Consider the following 27,242-nt stretch of genomic DNA (forward strand, 5'->3'; position numbering starts at 1 on the left):
TGTCTCTGTCTGTCGCTCTCTCTCTCTCTCTCTCTGTCTCTCTGTCTCTGTCTCTCTCTCTGTCTCTGTCTGTCGCTCTCTCTCCCTCTGTCTCTCTCTCTCTGTCTCTGTCTGTCGCTCTCTCTCTCTCTGTCTCTCTCTCACTCACTCACATGTAATCCAAACTACATTGGATAGATCTGTTAGCTGATACTATCGGACGATATGAGCCTTTTGTGAACCTATTGTTTTAAAAAAAATGCAGAAAAAACACAATGGCTGTTGCCAATGGTATCATTAAGTAGTTTGTCCACCAGAGGGCTCTCCAATGGGCATTGTTTACAATGCTCTGCAGTAGGGATGGGTATTGAGAACCAGTTCCTTTCGGGTATCGTTAAGAAATGATTCGATTCACCGACATCAATAAGCTTTTTGCTTAACGATTCTGCTATCCGTCCTTCAGAGTGGCCGTTGTTTTTGGGGGTGTTTTTTTCAGGAAAATGATCATTTCTCTACATTGATTACAGACCCTGCAGCGTGTCCGTAATCAACTTTTCTGCAGCCCGGCTTTGCCTTGAACCTTGAACCAATCGAAGCAGTGGTTCACAGATTGAAGCAGTGCTTTGATCTATTGCTTCGCTTATTCATTTTTTTCTTTCGCTGTATCGTAATTTTCCCCCGCTAAAACCCTAAAGAGCATACGTCTGTGAGTATTATTTACCTTTTCTATGTTAAACCGACCTGTTATGGTCTTCTGAAACAGTTGATAGATGTATTTTATAACTTAAAAACGGGACCAATGCTAACGCGTTAGCATGTCTATGGCATTTTCAATGTTAAAGTTAGCATTATGCAGGTGCAGCCATCATTACGTTTGGGTGCATTTTTCTGTATAATAAGCGTTTGTTGTCGTAAAAGAGTCAAATGTATTACAAATTGTAATATTTTTTAAAATTTATTTTTGTTTATATATTAATAATCTAATGATTAGTTATTATATACATTTTAGAGAAAGAGACAAAAAGAACCTGAATACACATGAAAACACAACAGAAAATATAAAAGCAACTAACAATGAACATAAATAAATAAATACATACATACATACATACAGAAATAAATGTTTCCTGTGAACACCGAGTGACTCTTACACCTCCATTTCATCCCTGTCTTATTTAAGTTTAATAACAGTTTGTTTCAGTCAAACCATATTTTCAATGTGTTAATTTCTTCAGTGATTTCCTCCAGAACTTTCTGGCAAACTAGAAAACTGCTGCATCCTAGTAAGAGCAGAATACTACTGGAATGAATTTGAATAAGGAGAGTTGTTTGTTTTTTTTTCTCACCTAAATGGATGCTGCACTCACTGCAGTTTATTGTCTGGAATAGTCCCAGATTGTATTTCAGAGCTTCTAGAATTCAAACATTTTTGTGCAGGTGGTGTTGGGGGGTAATTTTGGGTTTCAGCTTTTTTTGTTGTTCACCACTTTCATCCCTGAATATGTCAATCGTGAGTCACGTTTGTGCAGATTAAAGTTACTAACTGGGACTCCTGTCTTGTTGCGAGAAAGAAACGAGAATTGTCCTCCGTTCTGTTCACACAGCTCCAAACGCTGCGCGGCTCTCTGACGAGTCAAGTTAGAACGATAGAGTCCAGTCGGAATTAATAACTTCAAAGTGAAACACCGTTTTGTTTCTTTTTATTTATGTCTAGAGATCAAGGATACAGTGACCAATTTCATATTTATTTACTTTAAGACTCAGTGAAATACATAGAAAACCTGTAAAGCCTACTTTTAGTACAAAATTCACAAGAGGTATCAATAAGGGAATCGATAAGGAATCAGATCGACAAGCAGAATCGATAATGGCATCGATATTGATAAAATCTTATCAATACCCATCCCTACTCTCCAGCATGGCTGGGACCCCATCACCTCTTGGTTACATAAGCTACAAGAGACAGAGGCAAAGTGACCAGCTGCTCTTCATTTTCAGTCCGAGGGGAGGATTTACAGCCACAAGACACAAGCGGTCACTAGGTGGAGCCAAAATAGAAAAGAAGTCAATTTTATGCAAATGCTGAGTGATGCAACATGGTGGCTGCTCATACAAGTAAATGTGGTATGATGTATGTTGGTTGGTTGTTGATGATAATCCATTGTTCTGACTCCTGTCTGCCTTGGAATCTGTCAAATGCTGCCACCTTCTGCTGAAAATGTGAATTGTTTGTGAGGTTTTTGCCCGTGTGTGTTTGTGTTCAGAGTACAGCCGGTTCGAGGCAAAGATTCATGACCTGAGAGAGCAGATGATGAACAGCAGCATCAGTTCTGGGTCTGGATCCCTGCGGACAAGCCAGAAGAGGTCGCTATACGTGAGGCAAGTTCAAGTCTCACATGAAATAAATTAAACGTAGGGTAGAGATGTGGTCGGTATTTGGGTGTTCAGAGAGAAAAAGGTCTTCATTTATATCAGATGCATCTTGTTCCATTATTTTTGATTTGATGGCAATTAGTGAGCCGGATTAGTGCTGAACCCTGGAGAGGAAAAACCGCACAATCGGTCACTGTCCAAATACTTATGGACCTGGCTGTAACTTTACCAGATGATACAGTTAGTGTCGCAGTGTCTCCCACAATAATGGCGTTGTGAGTTTTTCATGAAGTCATTCAGCACTAGGGGGCAGTATTGTGCCTCATTTTGAGTCATCTGACCGTCACTCTGTTTTTGCAGAGCTCTGTTTGACTACGACAAGACCAGAGACTCGGGTCTGCCCAGTCAAGGACTCAACTTCAAGTTTGGTGACATCCTGCATGTGGTGAACGCGTCTGATGACGAGTGGTGGCAGGCGAGACAGCTGACGGCTCAGGGCGAGGTGGAGGAAGTGGGCGTCATCCCCAGCAAGAGACGGTCAGTCCAGTTCCTCAGACAACAACTGCGTGTCCAGATTTTACCTGCCTACCTTGGAATTCGTGACTGGTTTTAGGGCTGTGTTCACGTGATAACTCTATCAATTTTTTGTGTTTAATGTGTGCAAATCAGCTGAGGTCATATGAACCCACTGCTTAAAAAAAACAAAAAAAAAACATCCACCCACGCAAAAGATTTTCTCTGATTTCGGTCAAACATGGAGAGACGTACTTGGTGCTGCTGGCTGTACAAAGTTGCATAAGTCGCCAAGATACGCACCTCTGCGGTGCCTCGGTGGCCAAATTTTGCAGTGATACGAGTGTGTATTTTGAGCATGCTGAGAAAACGCTCTGTGGTAACTTTACACCGCAGCTGGAATGGAACCCGCAACTGTGTATCCTGATGAGAGTCTGCAAATTAGTGACTAACCAAAAAAAAGTTTTAAAGATGTTCACATTTCAGAGAATAAAGTTAATATGTTACCCGTTAAGGATTTATTTCATTCACCCGCGAGCTGCGAACGTGTCTGGGAGCCGCACAGCTTTAGTGTCCACAGTTTGTAGAAATCTTCAAATAGCTGTTGATTAGTAATAAGTCCACGTTTCAGATGTTTGTAACCTCACAGGATCAGCTCATGTATTGATCCGCATCGGTCACTCTGTGGCAGCAGAGACTCGGTTCCTGGTTCCTGCGTTCAGACCTGATCATCCTCTTAAGAGCAAAAAAATGATTTGTTATTTCAGAGTCTGATAAACGTTTATTCGCCATCTGCCGTGTTTTCAGGGAAACTGTCAGATTTTCTACACGGGTTTGTCGGTGCCATGACGTCTGGATCTGCTGACGTGAATAAATCCTGTTCCTGACAAACAAACCTGAGAATCTGGAATGAACCAGTAAAGATAAAATGTTTTGTTGTGACGTCTGAACGCTCAGTGTCTCTGCTTGTGTTGTAAAGACCCCTGTTAACCCCAAACTGTGAATCAGCTGCAAACTTTGAATTACAAAATACTGAAAAATATCATCTGAAATATGAACACAGGTCTCGCAGATATTCGCAGTTTGCATGAATTTTCATGAATGGTTTGCGGATAATTCATGATGTGCAGCAGATCCCGCTGACCTTTGACCTTCTGTCCACAGAGTGGAGAAGAAGGAAAGGGCGAGACTAAAGACGGTGAAGTTTAATGCCAAGTCTCGAGACAGAGGGGTGAGTGATAGTGTAAAAAGTACTCTGAGGATTGAAGTACTCGCAGATTGTGGTGGTTTTACACGTTTTAATTCTTTTTAATGATGAAATCAGGGTTTATTTTTGTTTTAGTTTTGTTCAGATCCACAGTGAACATGTCCAACCTTTAGACTGTCACTGGTGACACCCAGCGGTGGCTCTGTGGCTTACTGGTTAGCACTGTTACCTCACAGCCAGATGGGTTCGCATCCCATCTGGTCCTTCCTGTGTGGCGTTTGCATGTTCTCCTCTCCAGGGCTCCAGCTTCCTCCCACCTCCACAGACATGCAGGTCAGATGAACCGGAGACTGTAAACTGACTGTAGGTGTGAACGTGTCCTCATGTGGACCTGTGACAGACTGGCGTCTTGCCCAGGCTGTACCCCGCCTCATGCCCTATGACTTCTGGGATAGGCTCCACCCCCGTGACCCGTGATTGGAGTGAGCGGGTCTAGAAAATGAATCAATGTCAGCCTGTTTAAAATTTCAGGGTCTTCAGTAATAGTCCCAAACACTTATTAAAATTTAAGCGGTGCATCAAGATAACGGAAACATTTCGTCGAGTGTTGAGTTTTCTGAATTAAAGTGTGTAAAACCACAGTGTGTGTTTGTGGTGTTGAACAGGTGTTTGTTCATTAAGTTGTCGGCATGTTTCAGTTCTTGTTCTTCTTGTTTCTGTGTGGCGATGGACCACCTGCGCTCCACCCACTAATGACTAATGTGACCACGAGCTACATGCTAACAGCATGATGTTCTGACTGCCGCTGACCCAACACCCGCTGACCATTTCAGAGCTCCTCCTCTCCGCCTTTAATCAGTGTGAGGCTTTAACACGGCGCCCTCGGTCACGCCGGTCAGAGGCGTGGTCGCAGTAACCAACATGCATGAGGACCTTCACCTCCGCCCGCACAGGAACGCTCCTCACCGAAGCCCCTCCACTGCTGGCTAACATTTATCTGCAGCATGTGGTCCACTTCAGATTTAAAAATTAAAAAATCAGAACAAGAGCCACTTCTGCTTTCTATTCCAAATCCAGAAGAGACAAAAGTACACCTGCCAACATTTGAATTTACCAATGCAGGACACCCATGTGTGGCCGCGAGCGTGCTGGTGTTGCCGACCGAACTGCCCCCCCTAAAAATCGGTCCGCTTTTTGTATCGCAGCATGTGTCGTTATCCGCAGTTCACAGATTAAAACCTTGTTTTTGCTCCAAACTGCCGCCAGTCATCATCTGTCCTCAGTGACATGTCTGAAGCTTTTGTACAACAATCATTTCCACTTAAATTCAGCATTATTTCATCATAAAAGGCAGCGGAAGTGATCAGAGCCCCGCGGCTAAAGGAGCTGCTAGCTGATGTGTCACTGTGCGTCGGCCATTTCAGATCGTCACAGAATTTCACAACGTTTCTGCTTAAAAAGGCCTCGTTTCTGCTTCAAACTGACTTCAGAATGTTTTAAAAGGTTTTACTTTGTCATCTGATGGTTAATAATTGCTTTGATCACTTTGGGTGAAGAGCTGCTGAGCTCCGAAATGACACATGCGTAGATGAAAAACGCGGACCAATTTTTAGGGGCGGACCGTTCGGTCTGCGTCACTGAACTCATAACTGCAGGACTAATGGGTGTCCCACACAGACACACACACACACACACACACACACACACACACACACTGGACGGGGAACATGGGGGTAAATACAGGTGTCTGTCCCGCCCAAAGGATTGTTTTGTGTTGTGTTAATGTGTCAACACATTAAAATGTACTTTTGTATAATTTGGAGTAGAAACCATAACGTTTTGGAACGGACCTCCAGAACATGAACATATTTCTTTATAAATCTGTGATGTCTGACAGTACAAAAACAAAAACAAACACACGCCACAGATAAAAACCTGAGAATGTGTCCCACCACTTTCTGTTGGATCTTAACTTTTGCTCGGCTGCAGATTTATCTTCTCCTCTGATGCTGCTTTTTGCCTCTTAATCACGATTTTAAAACGCTGATCTGACACATTTCGGAGCAGACTGACAGCAAAACACTACATGATTTAAAAACTCATGGGAATTTATAGCATTAAAACAAAACATAAAAGCTGCAGAATAAAATCATAATGTTAGAGAAACACAAATGTTTTGGCAGAAGATAATGGACCTGTGGCTGCAGTACTCATCTCTGTCCTGTTGGTGGAGCCATTTCTCCATCTGTGTCTGATTACCTGTGGGGAGGTCGTGTGGTCGCACCTCGGCTCAGAACAGATGATGATGATTGGTGGAGATGCTGCTTAGTAGATCGTCAGGAACATTTCAGGCACATCTGGATCAGGTTCAGAGAAGTTTTATGACATCACAAAGGTCAATACATGTGCTGCAGATAAACCAATGAACTCGTTTGAAGCTGTTCCTCTGACAGCTGGTGGCGGTAAGAACGGTTCACCACTAACTGTTCTTACCTCTGCAGGTGTTTGTGCTTTTTAACCGTCTGTTCTGACCAGATTTTTCCACACTCACCTGTTAATAACCCAGACAGATTAATTAAAAAAATGCTTTTGATTGGAAGCTGGTATTTGAATATTTTAAAATTCTGTTGATTGTTAATTGATCAGAAGAATCAGCATCTAATGACTTTAAACTTCCGTCATTTCAGGTTTTCTCTTTTATATTCATATAAAAATCATTATTTTGGTCTTTGGGGTATTTAAATAAATCTCACACAAAAAGGATTTTTCAAAGGTTTTTTACTGTTTTTGTTCCATTTAGCTAAAAAGACACAAATCCATAAAGTCAGTTTTGAGATTTTAGTTTGTTCCTCATCCTGAGTCTAAGCATTTAAATTAATGCTTTTTATTTAATTATTTTTTGAAAAGGTAAAACATTTTGTCAACAAATTTATTTATAATGAAAGAATTAAATCAACTTTCTCATATAACAAGCTATTTCATTTATTTATGTATTTATTTTCTTTAGTTAAATTGAGTGAAGTGGTGTAATGATTTTTATTTTGAGTCCTGGGTAACCCTTCTGCCTTGCAGGAGGCACACATGCTCCTCGTACCTCCTCGTCCTCCTCTTCCTCCTTCTTCTTCTTCTTTTTTTATTCCATCCCTCTCCTCTTCCTCCTCAGCAGTCTGTCAATGACAAGCGTAAAAAGAACCTCTTTTCCCGAAAGTTTCCGTTCTACAAGAGCAAAGAGGCGAGCGAGCAGGAGACCAGCGACGTCGACCGTAAGTAGCGGTGCGAGCGGGGGTCGGGGGGGGGGGGGGGGGGGGGGGGAGCGATTTGTGTCACAGGTGATTGGTCAGCGACACGATGAGAGCTCAGCTGGTGGTGGAGCTGCAGATGCACTGGTTGTCATGGCAGCAGGGCCTGGCCTGTATAATGCTGTCAGAGTAAATTTATTTTATTTTGAAATTCTGTGATTGGGCGGAGCAGGCAGAAGTGGAAAATTGACAGGATTAAATTCAGTCTTTAGTTTTAAACAGTGGCTGTTTCATTAATAACCAGTGAAACAGGACAGATTATTACACTGATTATGAATCTGTTTTGACGGGTTGTGAGAAGCTGCATCGCCATCGCAGCACCACAGTGTCACTTCCTGCTGGGCCCCTCCCCTTCTCTGAAATACTACACACACACACAAACACACACAGCGCCCTCTGCAGGGCAATAGCATATAGCATCATAAGCTTCTGAGCCAGTGTGGCCGCTGCCCTGTTGCCGTGACGACTGGGGGCGTTCCCTCTGCGCTCTGTGTCGGTGTAACAGTAACATTTTGTTTCTGATTGTTTTCTGGTCATTCACACGACTTTGCTGACTGCAGGAAACCAGCGACGACATGCTATCCAAAAGTCACAGTAAGTCTCCCGAGAACACTCCATCAGCCCCCCGGCCTCCGACACCATCAGGAGTAAAAAAAAAAAAATAAAATAATAACTTTACTTTGAGGAAATATTATTTCAAATAGTTACAGTACCTTATCTTAAGAGAACATTTGTTTTTTATCCATGAATCTTTATACTGATGGCAAAGATAATTTAATAAATACTATAAAAAGAACGTGAATACTTAAAAAAAAAAAACACCACAGAGATAAAAGGATCAGAATTTAGTGAAACTTTGCCAGGAACAAAAAAAATTCAGCTGGAAGGAGGAGTATTGACTCAGCTCGAGTCTATCATTTGCTCTTTGTGTTTAGGTCTGGTATTTTTATGACAGTGCAACCAGTGAGTGGATGTCGGTTAGTCAGTCACTGTGTCAGTCAGTCGGTCACTAAGTCAGTCAGTTGTTCAGTCAGTGAGTGGACATCAGTCGGTTAGTCAGTCACTGAGTTAGTCGTCAGTCAGTGAGTGAGTCAGTCACTGAGTTAGCTGGTCAGTCAGTTAATGTGTCAGTGAGTTGCTCAGTCAATGAGTCAGTCAGTGAGTCGGTCAGTAAGTCAACGAGTCAACCAGCCAATGAGCTAGTGAGTCGGTCAGTTAGTCAGTCTGTGAGTCGGTCAGTCAGCCAATGAGTCAGCCAGCCAATGAGCCAGTGAGTCGGTCAGTTAATCGAGTCGACCTGTCAATTAGCCAGTGAGTCGGTCAGTCATTGAGTCGGTCAGTTAGTCAATGAGTCAGTGAGTCGGTCAGTTAATCGAGTCGACCTGTCAGTTAGCCAGTGAGTCGGTCAGTCAGTCAGTTAATGAGTCGGTGAGTTGGTGAGTCATTCAACATTTCACTTGTGAATGAGATTACGTCAGTTCTACTTGCCAATTGTCACCAATCAAGGTTCAAAGGTTCAAAAGGTTTATTGTCATATGTACAGTAAGAAACGTATTTCCCTGTGCAATGAAATTCTCTTCTTTGCTGCTATCACCGCGTGTCTATAATAATAGTCAAAATAGGCATTAAAAAAAAGCATTAAAAAAAAAGCATTAAGCATTAAAAAGTAAAGTAACAATAAAGGTGCAGTTACAGTACCAATTGACCAATCAAGTACCAATCAATTGAGTACCAATTGAGTGTGTGTACGCTTTATGCATAGTGACCCCATGAATCCTGTTGATTTTTGCTGTCAGAATGTCAAAGGTCAAGGTCTCTGTAGTGTATTTTGCAAAAATCTTGAGTGCAAATAACTTTAAAAATTTTTTTAACTGCTTGATTGTCATCAAACTTGGTAAGTGTTTGAGTCATTGTGACCCCAAAAAGTGTATTGACTTAGTGGTCAAAGGTGAAAAACGCTGAACTGTAAAAGTCTTCTCTGGAAAAGCATCCCTTGTCAGTGGTGAATTTTTCAACTTTTGCCATGGTTTAGAACTGACGTGTGCTGTTTTTTTGTTTTTTTTTACCTGATCTCTTTATTTTTCCTCACTGGTGCTGTGGCTGCATGAAGGTGGCCTCCAGAGCGCAGCTCCAGGTCAACTCTGAACTCCAGCAGCAGATTTAAAGAGCTTTAAGTCTCAGCGGGATGGCGTGTAATTTACCGCATCTCATAAACAGAGTCCAGACTTTTAACTAGTACGATATTTTTCTACGTACCAAAGTGCAGTTTAATTCATACGCCTCGTAATGTTGATTTTTTTTTGTTAAGGTGAAGTCGGTGTCTGCCTGCTGTTTATGTCCCAGCACGTTCTTGAAAAGACACCAACCGATTTACGTTATACAACAGACACTTAATACTGACACCATAGGTAAACCCTGCTGAATAGCAGAGGTATCACTTTAGGATTGTTTTCTGCATGTATTTGCAGATTAGTTCATTTTGTCTCTGATACTTTATTCACGATGTCTGTCTGTTACTGTTGTAAATACAATAATATTCCCAAATATGCTGATGACGTGCTAATCATTGCTCCAGGATGATTGACAGATTAGTTATTTAAGTAGCTTAGAAGAAATGATGGTCACAGCTTTATATTACTTATGTTTACTTGGTTTAGAACCAGTGACGGTCGCAGCTTTATATTACTGATGTTTACTTGGTGTAGAACCCGTGACGGTCGCAGCTTTATATTACTGATGTTTACTTGGTGTAGAACCAGTGACGGTCGCAGCTTTATATTACTGATGTTTACTTGGTTTAGAACCAGTGACGGTCGCAGCTTTATATTACTGATGTTTACTTGGTTTAGAACCAGTGACGGTCGCAGCTTTATATTACTGATGTTTACTTGGTTTAGAACCAGTGACGGTCGCAGCTTTATATTACTGATGTTTACTTGGTTTAGAACCCGTGACGGTCGCAGCTTTATATTACTGATGTTTACTTGGTTTAGAACCAGTGACGGTCGCAGCTTTATATTACTGATGTTTACTTGGTTTAGAACCAGTGACGGTCGCAGCTTTATATTACTGATGTTTACTTGGTTTAGAACCCGTGACGGTCGCAGCTTTATATTACTGATGTTTACTTGGTTTAGAACCCGTGACGGTCGCAGCTTTATATTACTGATGTTTACTTGGTTTAGAACCCGTGACGGTCGCAGCTTTATATTACTGATGTTTACTTGGTTTAGAACCAGTGACGGTCGCAGCTTTATATTACTGATGTTTACTTGGTTTAGAACCAGTGACGGTCGCAGCTTTATATTACTGATGTTTACTTGGTTTAGAACCAGTGACGGTCGCAGCTTTATATTACTGATGTTTACTTGGTTTAGAACCCGTGACGGTCGCAGCTTTATATTACTGATGTTTACTTGGTTTAGAACCAGTGACGGGCGCAGCTTTATATTACTGATGTTTACTTGGTTTAGAACCAGTGACGGTCGCAGCTTTATATTACTGATGTTTACTTGGTTTAGAACCAGTGACGGTCGCAGCTTTATATTACTGATGTTTACTTGGTTTAGAACCAGTGACGGTCGCAGCTTTATATTACTGATGTTTACTTGGTTTAGAACCAGTGACGGTCGCAGCTTTATATTACTGATGTTTACTTGGTTTAGAACCAGTGACGGGCGCAGCTTTATATTACTGATGTTTACTTGGTTTAGAACCAGTGACGGTCGCAGCTTTATATTACTGATGTTTACTTGGTTTAGAACCAGTGACGGGCGCAGCTTTATATTACTGATGTTTACTTGGTTTAGAACCAGTGACGGTCGCAGCTTTATATTACTGATGTTTACTTGGTTTAGAACCAGTGACGGTCGCAGCTTTATATTACTGATGTTTACTTGGTGTAGAACCAGTGACGGTCGCAGCTTTATATTACTGATGTTTACTTGGTTTAGAACCAGTGACGGTCGCAGCTTTATATTACTGATGTTTACTTGGTTTAGAACCAGTGACGGTCGCAGCTTTATATTGCTGATGTTTACTTGGTTTAGAACCAATGACGGTCACAGCTTTATATTACTGATGTTTACTTGGTTTAGAACCAATGACGGGCGCAGCTTTATATTACTGATGTTTACTTGGTTTAGAACCAGTGACGGTTGCAGCTGTATATTACTGATGTTTACTTGGTTTAGAACCAGTGACGGTCGCAGCTTTATATTACTGATGTTTACTTGGTTTAGAACCAATGACGGTCACAACTTTGTTTTACTGATGTTTACTTGGTTTAGAACCAATGACGGTCACAGCTTTATATTACTGATGTTTACTTGGTTTAGAACCAATGACGGTCACAGCTTTATATTACTGATGTTTACTTGGTTTAGAACCAATGACGGTCACAACTTTGTTTTACTGATGTTTACTTGGTTTAGAACCAGTGACTGTCGCAGCTTTATATTACTGATGTTTACTTGGTTTAGAACCAATGACGGTCACAGCTTTATTTTACTGATGTTTACTTGGTTTAGAACCAATGACGGTCACAACTTTATTTTACTGATGTTTACTTGGTTTAGAACCAGTGACGGTCACAGCTTTGTTTTACTGATGTTTACTTGGTGTAGAACCAATGACGGTCACAACTTTATTTTACTGATGTTTACTTGGTTTAGAACCAGTGACGGTCACAGCTTTGTTTTACTGATGTTTACTTGGTTTAGAACCAATGACGGTCACAGCTTTGTTTTACTGATGTTTACTTGGTTTAGAACCAATGACGGTCACAGCTTTGTTTTACTGATGTTTACTTGGTTTAGAACCAATGACGGTCACAGCTTTATATTACTGATGTTTACTTGGTTTAGAACCAGTGACGGTCACAGCTTTGTTTTACTGATGTTTACTTGGTTTAGAACCAGTGACGGTCGCAGCTTTATATTACTGATGTTTACTTGGTTTAGAACCAGTGACGGTCGCAGCTTTATATTACTGATGTTTACTTGGTTTAGAACCAATGACGGTCACAGCTTTGTTTTACTGATGTTTACTTGGTTTAGAACCAATGACAGTCACAGCTTTATATTACTGATGTTTACTTGGTTTAGAACCAATGACGGTCACAACTTTATATTACTGATGTTTACTTGGTTTAGAACCAATGACGGTCACAGCTTTATATTACTGATGTTTACTTGGTTTAGAACCAATGACAGTCACAGCTTTATATTACTGATGTTTACTTGGTTTAGAACCAATGACGGTCACAGCTTTATATTACTGATGTTTACTTGGTTTAGAACCAATGACGGTCACAGCTTTATATTACTGATGTTTACTTGGTTTAGAACCAGTGACGGTCACAGCTTTGTTTTACTGATGTTTACTTGGTTTAGAACCAGTGACGGTCGCAGCTTTATATTACTGATGTTTACTTGGTTTAGAACCAGTGACGGTCGCAGCTTTATATTACTGATGTTTACTTGGTTTAGAACCAGTGACGGTCGCAGCTTTATATTACTGATGTTTACTTGGTTTAGAACCAGTGACGGTCGCAGCTTTATATTACTGATGTTTACTTGGTTTAGAACCAGTGACGGTCGCAGCTTTATATTACTGATGTTTACTTGGTTTAGAACCAGTGACGGTCGCAGCTTTATATTACTGATGTTTACTTGGTTTAGAACCAGTGACGGGCGCAGCTTTATATTACTGATGTTTACTTGGTTTAGAACCAGTGACGGTCGCAGCTTTATATTACTGATGTTTACTTGGTTTAGAACCAGTGACGGGCGCAGCTTTATATTACTGATGTTACTTGGTTAGAACCAGTGACGGTCGCAGCTTTATATTACTGATGTTTACTTGGTTTAGAACCAGTGACGGTCGCAGCTTTATATTACTGATGTTTACTTGGTGTAGAACCAGTGACGGTCGCAGCTTTATATTACTGATGTTTACTTGTTTAGAACCAGTGACGGTCGCAGCTTTATATTACTGATGTTTACTTGGTTTAGAACCAGTGACGGTCGCAGCTTTATATTGCTGATGTTTACTTGGTTTAGAACCAATGACGGTCACAGCTTTATATTACTGATGTTTACTTGGTTTAGAACCAATGACGGGCGCAGCTTTATATTACTGATGTTTACTTGGTTTAGAACCAGTGACGGTTGCAGCTGTATATTACTGATGTTTACTTGGTTTAGAACCAGTGACGGTCGCAGCTTTATATTACTGATGTTTACTTGGTTTAGAACCAATGACGGTCACAACTTTGTTTTACTGATGTTTACTTGGTTTAGAACCAATGACGGTCACAGCTTTATATTACTGATGTTTACTTGGTTTAGAACCAATGACGGTCACAGCTTTATATTACTGATGTTTACTTGGTTTAGAACCAATGACGGTCACAACTTTGTTTTACTGATGTTTACTTGGTTTAGAACCAGTGACTGTCGCAGCTTTATATTACTGATGTTTACTTGGTTTAGAACCAATGACGGTCACAGCTTTATTTTACTGATGTTTACTTGGTTTAGAACCAATGACGGTCACAGCTTTATTTTACTGATGTTTACTTGGTTTAGAACCAATGACGGTCACAACTTTATTTTACTGATGTTTACTTGGTTTAGAACCAGTGACGGTCACAGCTTTGTTTTACTGATGTTTACTTGGTGTAGAACCAATGACGGTCACAACTTTATTTTACTGATGTTTACTTGGTTTAGAACCAGTGACGGTCACAGCTTTGTTTTACTGATGTTTACTTGGTTTAGAACCAATGACGGTCACAGCTTTGTTTTACTGATGTTTACTTGGTTTAGAACCAATGACGGTCACAGCTTTGTTTTACTGATGTTTACTTGGTTTAGAACCAATGACGGTCACAGCTTTATATTACTGATGTTTACTTGGTTTAGAACCAGTGACGGTCACAGCTTTGTTTTACTGATGTTTACTTGGTTTAGAACCAGTGACGGTCGCAGCTTTATATTACTGATGTTTACTTGGTTTAGAACCAGTGACGGTCGCAGCTTTATATTACTGATGTTTACTTGGTTTAGAACCAATGACGGTCACAGCTTTGTTTTACTGATGTTTACTTGGTTTAGAACCAATGACAGTCACAGCTTTATATTACTGATGTTTACTTGGTTTAGAACCAATGACGGTCACAACTTTATATTACTGATGTTTACTTGGTTTAGAACCAATGACGGTCACAGCTTTATATTACTGATGTTTACTTGGTTTAGAACCAATGACAGTCACAGCTTTATATTACTGATGTTTACTTGGTTTAGAACCAGTGACGGTCACAGCTTTGTTTTACTGATGTTTACTTGGTTTAGAACCAGTGACGGTCGCAGCTTTATATTACTGATGTTTACTTGGTTTAGAACCAGTGACGGTCGCAGCTTTATATTACTGATGTTTACTTGGTTTAGAACCAATGACGGTCACAGCTTTGTTTTACTGATGTTTACTTGGTTTAGAACCAATGACAGTCACAGCTTTATATTACTGATGTTTACTTGGTTTAGAACCAATGACGGTCACAACTTTATTTTACTGATGTTTACTTGGTTTAGAACCAATGACGGTCACAACTTTATTTTACTGATGTTTACTTGGTTTAGAACCAGTGACGGTCACAGCTTTGCAGTTAGCTGGTGTCAAAACTAGGTATTAAGGTTACTTGAGGTGATCAGTTCGATGATGGTATGCCACACCCCCTCTCTCTCACACATGTGGGCGTGTCACATAGCCTCAGTCTGTGGGATTTTTGTTAGAATTTTTGGACTTTGTGGATTTTTTTAATGACAAACTTAAAAACCTTTAAATGCAGCTAACTTTGTGTTTCTGATTTTTATTTGTTTTATTTTTTGTGTGTGCTGATGGATCTTTTTGCTGCTGTCAGGAAACAAAGTGTTGGACTGTTTTATGCAAAGCATCATGGGAAGGTGGCGCCTGTGAGTTCACTTGGTCTGTCTTGTTTTGTTGTGATTTGCAGAACACGTGACCTCTAACGCCAGCGATAGTGAGAGTAGTTACCGTAAGTGGCGGGTTTTCGGGCGACCTGTGTGTGCTCTCTCACTAACATGCCTGATGATGTCACGGCGATACTCGCTGCTTGCTGAACCGCCGCACGCTCTCATTCATGTTGCACTAACGACTTCAGCTCCTTTTCCTCACAGCTCAGTTCTGCACTCGCGTTCTGGCGCTAACGTCTCACTCTCTGACCCGTGCCGGTTATTCCCAGACTTCATTGGGCCCGCTGGGTGGAGCTTCATAGATTAAACACTCACTGATTGGCTAGATTAATGTTTTTTCCAAACAATAAGATTCCAGAACAAAAACCGGTGTCACCAACCGAATAACCTCCCTAAAGATTGATCCGCCCTGCCTCCATCTGCACGTCATTTGGGACCACAGCACACTTCTCTGAGTCTGAGTCTCTTCACCCAAAGGGATTAATGTGATTATTAACCATCAGATGTCAAAGTAAAACCTCTTAAGTTATTCTAAAGCCAGTTTGAAGCAGAAGTGAGGCGTTAATCAATGAGTCGTCACTGACGATCTGAAATGACGGAGGCGCTGCAGCAGTTGTGCGCTCTGATCGCTCCCTCATTTCTGATGAAATAATGGTGAATTTATGTGGAAATTGTTGTAGAAAAGCTTCAGATATCTGTTGCTGAGACAGATGACGACTGGAGGCAGTTTGAAGCAGAAACGAGGTGATAATCGGTGAACCGCGGCTGATGACGCATGTGCAGTGAAGACAGGGGCAACCGATTTTTAGAGGGGATTGTTTGGTCGGCAACACCAGATCCTCAGAATGTAGAGCGCAGGAGGCCTGTGGTGTGACGGTGCATCCATGACCTTTGTGTCCTTTTTGTGGCATCACAAGTAGGCGGGGCTGGAAGCCTGGTGACATCATTACAGAAATACTGAGTCATTTTTTTCCCTTTTGTTTCTTGACTTTATTTAAGGTTAAACTGCACGCTTAACTTTCTTTAACGATACAGCAGCAAGCGATGTGAGGGTCGGGGGTTTGAACCCCGCTCAGGTTCACCTGGCAGTAAATAAGGTCCACGTTAATTACAGAGGCTCTGCCTTCCACGGTGGCTGGTTCTTTGCCCCAACAGTTAGGAAACTCTTGGCGCTGCTTTAGCTTTTGAAATAACACCAACATTGTGGTACCTGACCAAGGAACCTTATAGTTCCTGTTGGGGAAAATTGACAGGTGGAAAAATAGGAGCTTGTAATGAGTGGAAGGCACTGATTGGTCATAAGGCCGTGACCTCACACCCATTGGTCATTTTATCAGAAACATATTAATAAAAATGAAAAACACATTTGACCCTGTGAACCTTCATCCATTTATTCTGTGAAAAAAACAAACCACCACGAGTGCTGCAGAGTTACTCTGTGGTGTTAAATGTGCAGGCGGCGTCTCGACCACGTGTCCATAAAAGTTAAACACGGCACCATTTTTAACGGGAAAAACGGTGAAGATGCGCTGGTGTTGATGCACGTCTTATTTTTGTCTGTTTATGGTGAACGTCTTCCGTTTGTTTTAAAGCTCCACAGACGGCCGTCTGGAGCCGCCAGCCGCCGCGTTTCTGCAGCACGAACGTGGCTGTTAGCAGCTTTTAAAATCTGATCCAGAAAAAGAAACCTGAGCTTTACAGTTCTTCTCCAGATCATTCTGCAGTCCAGTGGTTTCCAAACTTTATCTGCAGCCCCCCAACATTCTGTGTGTGTGTGGGTGTGTTTGTGTGTGTGTGTGTGTGTGTGTGTGGGTGGGTGTGTGTGTGTGGGTGCGTGTGCAAAAGATGAGTACATGCGCGCGCACATGTACTCATCTTTTGCGTCAAAACTCGACTGGACTTTATTTTAAACTTTGTAAATTATACAAAGTTGTTGAACAAAATGAAATAAATTAAGTGAAAAACCTTCTTTACATTGGAATTTTTAAGTGAAATGAATCATATATCTTTTTTTTAAAAATTGTTTCTCAAATGTGTCCGTGTTCAGTGTTGCCAGATACAGTTGATTTTCAGCCCAAAAGCGATTCTAAATCTGCCAAAACGCACACAAAACCATACAGCTTAAAAAAAAAAAAAAATCAAGTTATTGAAAATAGGAATATTATGTTGTATGTTAATTAAATGGAAATATTTTAAGTAGTTGCTTTGTGTGTCATAAAAAGTGATGTTGATGAAGCAAAATCTGACCTCCACACCACACAAAGGGGGCTCCCCACACTTTGGGAACCACTGCTATTATTCATGTTGTAACCTGCATGTTACTCTATGATCTTTTTTAAATCATAAGAGGTCGTGACACCAGATTGATGAACCTGAATGAACGTTTGTTAATCCTGTGATTTCTGGTCAGCTGTTGTTTTCCCATCATCCTTCACTCCCTGACACTGCTGGGACGGTTCTAAATTGTCCTGTGGTTTGGTTCCTAGGTGGGCTGGAGGAGTACGTTCTGTCTTACGAACCCGTCGTCCAGCAGGAAGGTAAATCCGCCCGAATGATCTCACGTCCAGATTGGTTCCTGTGGAAATCGAAATGTATTTGATTGTTTAAACCAAAGTACTTTAAAAATATAACACAAGGCTAAAATACCCTCGGCTGTATGAGCATCGTGTTGTTTATAATGTGCAGTTTAATTAATTAAGATCTTGTTGTCTTACATACAGTTTGTAGATGTTTAATAAAGCCCCTCTTTCAGTCGATCAAAAACTATATTTACGTTTTAAGAGCATAAGTTGTATAAATCAAGGATTATTTGTAGATCACGCTCTGTGTGATTGCAGGCATTAATGAGACAAATTTAACTCCACAGGAAGTTAGCTTTGAGTTGGTGGACGTTAGCATGTATGTCTGCAAAATGTCTTGTATATAAGTTCAGGGATGTTACCAGGTTACATAAACAGTGTGTTCAGTTTTAGAAGTGTTTATTTCTCACTTGCTTTTACAGAATATATGAGAGACCTGTATGTAAACACACTAAACAAAGTGGTTTTGGGGATAGCAGCCACTGACGTCACAATGCAGCTCTACTCTGATTGGCTGTCACGTCCGCCACTCAAAAACAAAACTGAACAGTTTGAAACAGAATGTGACTTTATAACCTCTTAAAATAGGTCAAGGTTAGTCGTCTCTGAACTTGTCCAAGGTCTGTGTTCCAAGAATGTTCCCTCTGAATGTGAAGACCCTGACAGTAAGAGGACTGGACGTAAGCTGAACAGATGGACGGACGGCTAGAAAGCCTTCACAATACCTGATGGCTGTATTTGATGGCCTGACATATGTTCGGGGCGGTGGGGGTGCATGCGCACGCAGTGACCCGTCAGAGAGTTTGGCGTCTCGTGTTTTAAGGTGTTGGTTGTTTCTACTTTGTTTATAAGTTGTTCTTAAAACTCCTCGTGGAGTTCTGTTAAACAGTGTGGCTAAAATGAACCTTCTGTGCCCCACGGTGTGGCTTTGGTTTCTGTTTTTCCTGCTCACTCTGAATGACAGCTGGACAACAGGCTGCAGTACGGCAGAAATGAGCTGCTTCGACTTAAATATATGATGCCGGCTGGCGTGTCAGATATCACGGCACAGATTCCTGATCACATATTTAAGTTGCCTCACACAAGAACTGGTGGCGAAAAACAGCGGGAGAGAACCCGAAGGAAGCGGGGAAAGAGAGGTGTGCGGTTACACATGAGGAAGCTGAGACTCAACCGGGTCCCACTGCCTTCGATGATCCTCGGGAACGCCCAGTCCCTCCACAATAAAATGGATGAACTTCAAGGAAACGTCCGTTTTGTGAAGGATTTTAAAGACTGTGGGATTCTGACGTTTACAGAATCATGGCTCACTGAATGTGATTGGGATGCAGATTTGCTTATTGACGGCTTAAGTGCACCATTCCGTTTGGATAGAGACGCAGAGGTGACAGGTAAATCACAGGGAGGCGGAGTCTGCCTTTATGTAAATCACTGGTACTGTCATCCTAAATCTGTGACTATAAGAGAGCGCATTTGCACCCCAGATGTTGAACTTTTATGTGTATCATTACGTCCTTTCTACCTGCCCCGCGAGTTCCCGCAACTGTTTATTACAACAGTTAGCTTACATCCGAAAGCAAACGCCTCTTCAGCCTGCAGTGTCTCCATGACGTGGTGCAGAAACTGCAGTCTGTCTCACCTGATGCACCGATCTTTTTACTGGGTGATTTCAACCATGTCTCCCTTAAAAAGACACTACCTGACTTTTATCAATATGTAACCTGTCCAACCAGACGGGATAAAACGATTGATCTTTGTTATGAATCCATCAAGGAGGCATCTAAATCTCTCCCAATGCCCCTCCTGGGTTTGGGGGATCACAACTGTGTCCATCTCCTTCCTACATATAGAACTGTGTTACATAGGGAAAAGGTCTATATGTGAGACATTAAGGACTGGACAGAGGAGGCTGTGTTCTGCCTGCAGGACTGCTACGACTGCACTGATTGGGACGTGTTCAAAGAAGCTTGCAGTGACAATCTTGATGAACTTGCTGACGTAGTTTCTTTGTTTGCCACTTTTTGCAGGGATATGATCATTCCCTGTAGGCGTGTGAAAATATTTCCCAATAATAAGCCGTGGGTCACAAGGTCAGTTAAGGCTTGTATACAGGCCAAGAGACTTGCTTTTAAACATGGATCAGCCTCTGAGCGGCACACAGCCACTAAGGAGGTGAAAATAGGGATTTTAAAAGCAAAACAGGATTATAAAATGAAGCTGGAGAATAAGATGGCGAAGAATAATCTTGGATCTGCTTGGTCAAGCATGAAAGCCATTGCAGGCCTCCAACACTCTAAAGCCAGCAGGACCATCTATTTTGATGGCTTCCACTCTAATTTTGAATTTGCAAATGCTCTTAACTGTTTTTATACACGTTTTGATGTTTTTGATTTTAGTCAGGAAATACAGGAAGTGAGTCATAAAGTGTGTGACAATCAGCACTTTTTTATTTCCCAGAAGGATGTTGAAAAATCCTTCTGTTCCCTCAAACCAAGCAAAAGCTGTGGTTCTGATATTTGTGGCCGTTTGCTGAAATCATGTGGGAAAGAGCTGAGCTCTATTTTTCAGTACATTTTTAATCCTTCTTTAAAGATGCAGCCAGACCAAGAGTCTGGAAGGATGCTGTTATTATCCCTGTGCCAAAAATCAGTTCTCCCAAGACCCTCAGTGATTTCAGACCAGTTGCACTAACATCGATTGTCATGAAATGTTTTGAGAAACTTGTAAGATCTGAAATCTTGAAGACAACGGAACATGACCTTGATCCCATGCAATTCGCTTATAGGCCCAACAGAGGAGTAGAAGATGCTACAGTCACTTTATTAAATTTGCTTTTTAAACATCTGGAGGGGAAAGGAACACATGCAAGACTTTTATTTGACTTTTCATCTGCTTTTAACACAATCCAGCCCCACGTGTTCACCTTGAGGCTTTTAGAACATTTTAAAGTAACAATCTTGTGGGCTGGATTTTGAATTTTTTAACTGACAGGACACAGACAGTGAGAGTGAACAGAACTGTGAAAGATCCTCCACTGGTTCCCCACAGGGATGTGTGCTCTCTCCACTTTTATTCATCCTCTATACAAACGTGTGCCGTAGCAGCAGAGAGGATAGAACTGTTTCAAAGTATGCAGATGACACAGTTATTGTCAGTCTGCTGAAAGACAAAATGACAGGAGTCATGGCCCAGTTGGTACTGAGTTCCTTGACTGGTGCAGGAAGTCTTTTCTTGAGATGAACTTTTGTAAAACAAAAGACATGATTATTGACTTTCGTAAAAACAGTTCTCCCAGTCAAGAGGCAACAGTTTTCAAAGGTCAGACAGTGGAGTGTGTCAGCACATAGAAATATCTTGGAACTGTCATTGATGACAACCTGAACTATGAGGCAAACTGTGACGCTGTGTACAAAAAGGGACACCGGCGCCTCTATAGTCTGAGAAAACTGTTCACTTTTAACACGGACAGAACCATGCTGACCGTGTTTTATCGTGCTTTTATAGAATCAGGTTTATCCTTCTGTCTTGTTTCATGGTTTGGAAGCGTGTCCCTCAAAAACAAAAACGGTTTAAACCAAACTGAAATGGTTGAGGAAGCTGAATGGAGAGTCTCAGCTTCAGCCAGAACCCCCCTGTATATCAAACAGGTACAGAGGATTGCAGGTTCGATTCCCAGAGACGACTCCCACCCTCTTCAGGGTGAGTTCCAGCTGCTCCCCTCAGCTCGGAGGTTCAGGGGACCAGCTTGTAAAACTAAACGCTACAAAAACAGTTTTGTACCAGCAGCCATCAGTGCTGTTAACAAGTAACAGAAACTTAAAAATAACTTATGGATTTATTTTTTGTACAGTTTCTTTTACCTTGTTTTTATGAACAGCACGTTTTTATTTATTTATTTTGTTTGTATCCTTTTGGCTCGGTACCACGTTTTTAGACGTTTTATCTATTGATGTTTTAAATCATCTTGCTTTTATTTTATCTTGAGGCCGTCCTTGTTCTTTTAGCTTTTCAGCTGTGTCGTCATCACTTTGTCTAGTTCTGTGTTTACCAAACAAGATGACTCACTCACTGGAAACCAATTTTACCCAAGGGTATAAGAATAAATTGAATCTGAATCCATTGAGCGTTTGGCAGAGATTTTACTCAGTCACATTCTAGATGTAATTTCAGCCACAAGTCAAACCTTCGGGACTTTATTTACCCTCTGGCTTTTATTTTGAAGGAGCATTTCCCCATGAGTTTGTGTTTGTAATGTGCCCTCTTCCTGTCTGACAGTGAACTACACCCGACCCATCATCGTCCTTGGCCCCATGAAAGATCGGATCAACGATGACCTGATCTCAGAGTTTCCTGATAAGTTTGGATCCTGCGTCCCCCGTACGTCCAGCCCACGGCTCAACCTGGACCTGTGACCTGGTTTTGTGATGTTCGTTATTCTGTTCCTCCTTCGCAGACACGACGCGGCCGAAGCGGGACTACGAGGTGGATGGCAGAGACTATCACTTTGTGGTGTCCAGGGAACAGATGGAGAAGGACATCCAGGACCACCGCTTCATCGAGGCGGGCCAGTACAACAACCACCTGTACGGAACCAGTGTGCAGTCAGTCCGCGAGGTGGCTGAGAAGGTAGCGAGCGGGTATTTGTGGGGCGGTCTGTGTGAGCTCATAACAAACGGAGCGCTCCATGTAAACAAACAATTTGTTGTTTTGTGTTCAGGGTAAACACTGCATCCTGGATGTTTCAGGGAACGCCATCAAGAGGCTTCAGCTGGCTCAGCTCCACCCCATCGCCATCTTCATCAAACCCAAATCTGTCGAGAACATCATGTGAGTGTCGACAATAAAAACATCATCCTAATGTGTCACAAGATGAGTATGAGAAAATTTAAACTCATAACATCACCCTAAAATATAACAGTACAAGACTAATAAATACGTTAAATCTGTTTTACTGGACTCAAGCTTATGATAGGGTGCCAAGAGAAGAGTTGTGGTATTGTATGAGGAAGTCTGGAGTGGCAGAGAAGTATGTGAGGGTAGTGCAGGACATGTACAAGAATAGTGTGACAGCGGTGAGATGTGCAGTCGGAATGACAGACTCATTCAAGGTGGAGGTGGGATTACACCAAGGATCAGCTCTGAGTCCTTTCTTGTTTGCAGTGGTGATGGACAGGTTGACAGATGAGATCAGACACGAGTCCCCATGGACTATGATGTTTGCAGATGACATTGTGATCTTTAGTGAGAGTAGAGAGCAAGTTGAGTCTAGTCTGGAGAGGTGGAGATATGCTCTGGAGAGAAGGGGAATGAAAGTCAGTAGAAGCAAGACTGAGTACATGTGTGTGAATGAGAGGGAGCCCAGTGGAATAGTGCAGTTACAAGGAGTAGAAGTGGTGAAAGTAGATGAGTTTAAATATTTGGGGTCAACTGTTCAAAGTAATGGAGAGTGTGGTAGAGAGGTGAAGAAGAGAGTGCAGGCAGGGTGGAGTGGGTGGAGAAAGGTGGCAGGAGTGATTTGTGACCGAAGAATATCAGCAAGAGTGAAGGGGAAAGTTTACAAGACAGTAGTGAGACCAGCTATGTTGTATGGTTTAGAGACAGTGGCACTAACAAAAAGACAGGTGGCAGAGCTGGAGGTGTTGCGATTCTCTTTGGGAGTGACAAGAATGGACAAGATCAGGAATGAACATATCAGAGGGACAGCTCAGGTGGGACGGTTTGGAGACAAAGTCAGAGAGGCGAGATTGAGATGGTTTGGACATGTGCAGAGGAGGGACCCAGGGTATATAGGGAGAAAGATGCTGAGGATGGAGCCACCAGGCAGGAAGAGAAGAGGGAGACCAAAGAGGAGGTTCATGGATGTGCTGAGAGAGGACATGCAGGTGGCTGGTGTGACAGAGGAAGATACAGAGGACAGGGTGAGATGGAAACGATTGATCTGCTGTGGCGACCCCTAACGGGAACAGCTGGAAAAAGAAAGAGAAATTGATAATATAATCCTGATTTAATGTTTGTCTCTTCCAGGACTTTCTCTGTTTGGAGGGTTTTGGTTTTTTTTGGGTGAAACATTACTGGTGAAAATTCTTTACATTATTAATGTTAAATCACAAAGTAGCCTGTTTAAATTAGATTCTTTTCAATAAGAGAAACATTTTTCTCCGGTAGGGAGATGAACAAGCGTCTGACGGAGGAACAGGGCAAGAAAACCTTTGACAGAGCGACCAAGCTGGAGCAGGAGTTCACGGAGCATTTCACAGGTGACACAGCGCCCCCTGCTGACCGCAGCAAGAACTCTCCAACAGACGCTGAGCCACAGGTTTGTTCTGATCCACTTCCTGTTTGTGTTTTCAGCCGTCGTTCAGGGCGACACGCTGGAGGAGATCTATGAGCAGGTGAAGCAGATCATCGAGGAGCAGTCAGGTCCCTTCATCTGGGTTCAGGCCAAGGAGAAGTTATGAAGCCCGCGTCCGACGGCGGCCCCAACTGACACGCGTATTTTACTTTCCTATGCCTGCAGAGGCCGCTGTTGTTGGACAGTTTGGTTACGCAGAGACCAGCAAAGCACACGAGTCCCAGAACGAAACAAAACTGCGGTACACGAAGAAATTCACAGGTGAAGACAAAGACGGCGAGTCTGTAAAAAGTGTCAAACGTACGAAAGCAATCTTTAATTTTTATCTTTTTTAATGCAGCTTTTTTTGGGTGGGTGGTTTCAGCGGCAGGTTCAGTCCATCAGTCAGGGAGGCGGAGACACAAAGCAGATTTTGCACGTTTGAGCTTTAAGAACACGTTGTTCTGCTCCCCCTTTTTTCCCATCAGACATCGCAGCATGTGATGTCACAACAGCAGCTCCGTGCGCCAATACCCCCCCCCCCCCCAAAAAAAACAAACAAAAACCCACTCGCTCTTTGCAGCTGCTGGCCGTTTGTCACGAGATGCTGCAGGTTTCTGCTTGACCGCTAGAGGGCGCCACCACACTTCACAAGAAACCTGAGTGCTTTATTTTTTATGATTTTATGCCACAAAAAAAGTTTAATTTCCACTCACGGTTTGATGCTGAAGAAACAAACTACTGTGAACCTTTAACCCTGATTTTACAAAATGAGGCAGAACGAGAACCACTGAAGGTCCGGTGGAACTGTTCTTCAGTACCTGAATCCGTCGCTGTGGTGACACAAATCCGGTTCTTCTGGATTAGTTTAAAAATAACTTCTTAAATTCAAACATTTTTTGTATCCAAGAGTCAAATTTCAAATTACTTGTTTTCACAATTATGTGACAAATTTTAAGAATAATAGTCTTCAGGTCACAAGAATATTTTGGATTAAAAGGAGAGGTCGGAGGTCACAGCAGCGACTTAACGAAGCCTAATTTTGCTAAAACATTTTTTAAGACTTGGTTTGGTGCGTTAGCGCCCTCTGTGGTCCACCAGCGTTTTGTGTCTTAGCATTTCTGGTCATGTGGTTGGTGTTTGTGTGAGGGGGGCGGGGCAGAAACAGTCGTTGTCCAATGAGATTTTGACAGATATTTAACCCTCGAAACTGCCTATTTTGTTATAATAAAAGTCTATATTGAAGTTCGGCTTGACGACGGGATTATTTTCTTCTTATCGGAAATTGTATATGAAAAGTAAACAGATTTGAATATGGATATATATATTTTTCTTTTTCTTCAATCTTCACCTTCTGTCTTTAATTTTCTTTTTTAAAACAGAAATAAAAATGTAACAAGAAAAATGTTGCTGCGCTGCTTGTTGTTCTTCTGCAGATGTGTGATTGCTCCGGCATGTCGGCGCTGCTCACGCCGTCACCACAGAAGAGACATCAAGAACAACTTGAAGTCTCTGCATCTCCATCATGTTCAGGGAGGTCAGAGGTCACATTTGCAGTGCATTGTGGGATTTCAGCAGAAAAGTATAGCTGGTTGTCGGGTTGGAACCCGGATAGGTTCCATTTCTTGAGGATCAGTCGACTGTTTTGTCTCGCTGCTAACGTACCTCATCTTTAGGGTTCCACAGGAAGTTGATTCAGCCGTCATCACGTTACAAACACAGAAGTGAGTTCTTATTTCTTTGATTTAAAAGCAAACAAAAAAACCTGTTTCCTCTGAGGTCTGTGTATTTGATTGCATGTGAAGAAAAACTTAATGCAGACTCATTTAATGACAACTTTGTTTAGAGTTCGCTTCACCGCATCCACGGAACCGCCTTGGATCCTGGATGACAACCACCCAGACAAATAACTGGTCCAGGAAAAAAAAATTGCATGAAAAAATAAAATTAATTCAGACAAATGACTTTTAGAAAATTTTAATCACAGTTTTTACATAAAAAGGTAAGTTTTCAGGCAGCTTTAACTCTCAGACAGCAGACAGCACTGTGACCTTTGACCCTTGGCCTTACAGGTTCAGTAGATCGGCATCAGGAACAGGAAGTTGAGGAATAAATAAAAATGTCTGCGCTTTAAAAAACAAAAACATCTAGAAAATGTTTCTGGTTTCATCCTCTTACGTGCGCACGTGCGTGTGTATTTACATATTCCTTAAATGTTCAGAGGGTGGGGACAGACACTAGGCCACGCCCATGCAGCCTGTCCAATCAGCAGCTGCTGTTCTTGAACTCGCCGTTCTCAGTGATTGACAGCTTTGTGGGGTTTGTTGGCGACAAGCCGTTGCGTAGATTCGGCGTGTTGTAGCGCTCCTTCACCTGCGTCAGCGCTGCCATCAGCCGCGCGTTCGTTGCGTCCAGAGAGCCGATCCGCTTCTCCTGATTGGAAACAGGCAGAGGGGGCGGGGCAGACCATCAGAATGGAAATTGGACGTGAAACATTTAAAAGTTAACCCAGAAAACAAGTGACAGATTGCTTTACAAACATTAGCGCCACCGTGTGAGTGAAACTAAAAGCTCCAAATCAGAGAAAAAAGTTTGGGAAATTTGAGATTAAACAAAAGCAAAATATAGAAAAAAAAATTTACCCTAAATTTATCTCTTGACTCTCATGAGGATATCAGAGGTCTTTGGAGACGAAGAAGTCTGTCTGTTTGTGGACTTAGAAAAGGTGCACGACTGGGTCCCTCTGTGTCCTGTGGGGTACCAGTGTCACCGACTGAACGGTCCCCTGTCTTCACTGCACATGCGTCATCAGCTGCGGTTCACTGATTATCACCTGGTTTCTGCTTCAATCTGCCTCCAGTCATCATCTGTCTCAGCCAGATATCTGAAGCTTTTCTACAACAATCATTTCCACATAAATTCAGCACTATTTCATCAGAAAAGATGGAGGAAGTGATCAGA

General features: G+C 42.0%; 2 protein-coding genes across 10 annotated transcripts in view; one reads left to right on the forward strand and one right to left on the reverse strand.

Moving 5' to 3' along the window:
* LOC117521889 (discs large homolog 1-like protein) overlaps window positions 1-25,674 on the forward strand; it is a 90,176-nt gene extending 64,502 nt beyond the window's left edge. For 6 of the 9 annotated variants that reach the window (XM_034183235.1, XM_034183238.1, XM_034183240.1 and 3 more), the window contains 11 exons: window positions 2,244-2,358; window positions 2,713-2,889; window positions 4,030-4,096; window positions 7,236-7,335; window positions 15,392-15,433; window positions 17,858-17,908; window positions 22,226-22,327; window positions 22,404-22,576; window positions 22,668-22,777; window positions 24,116-24,207; window positions 24,302-25,674. In XM_034183235.1, coding sequence (XP_034039126.1) covers window positions 2,244-2,358; window positions 2,713-2,889; window positions 4,030-4,096; window positions 7,236-7,335; window positions 15,392-15,433; window positions 17,858-17,908; window positions 22,226-22,327; window positions 22,404-22,576; window positions 22,668-22,777; window positions 24,116-24,207; window positions 24,302-24,408 — 1,136 coding nt within the window. In that variant the 3' untranslated portion in view covers window positions 24,409-25,674. Of the gene's footprint in view, window positions 1-2,243; window positions 2,359-2,712; window positions 2,890-4,029; window positions 4,097-7,235; window positions 7,336-7,931; window positions 7,966-15,391; window positions 15,434-17,857; window positions 17,909-22,225; window positions 22,328-22,403; window positions 22,577-22,667; window positions 22,778-24,115; window positions 24,208-24,301 lie in introns of all 9 variants that reach the window. The other 3 variants (XM_034183236.1, XM_034183237.1, XM_034183239.1) reach the window with 3 other exon arrangements.
* Window positions 25,675-26,242: 568 nt separating this feature from the next.
* rasal2 (RAS protein activator like 2) overlaps window positions 26,243-27,242 on the reverse strand; it is a 50,438-nt gene continuing 49,438 nt past the window's right edge. The window contains exon 15 of the mRNA XM_034182637.1: window positions 26,243-26,714. Coding sequence (XP_034038528.1) covers window positions 26,547-26,714 — 168 coding nt within the window. The 3' untranslated portion in view covers window positions 26,243-26,546. The remainder of the gene's footprint in view (window positions 26,715-27,242) is intronic.

The sequence above is a fragment of the Thalassophryne amazonica genome, chromosome 12, assembly GCF_902500255.1.
Source record: "Thalassophryne amazonica chromosome 12, fThaAma1.1, whole genome shotgun sequence".
Classification (NCBI taxonomy): Eukaryota; Metazoa; Chordata; class Actinopteri; order Batrachoidiformes; family Batrachoididae; genus Thalassophryne; species Thalassophryne amazonica.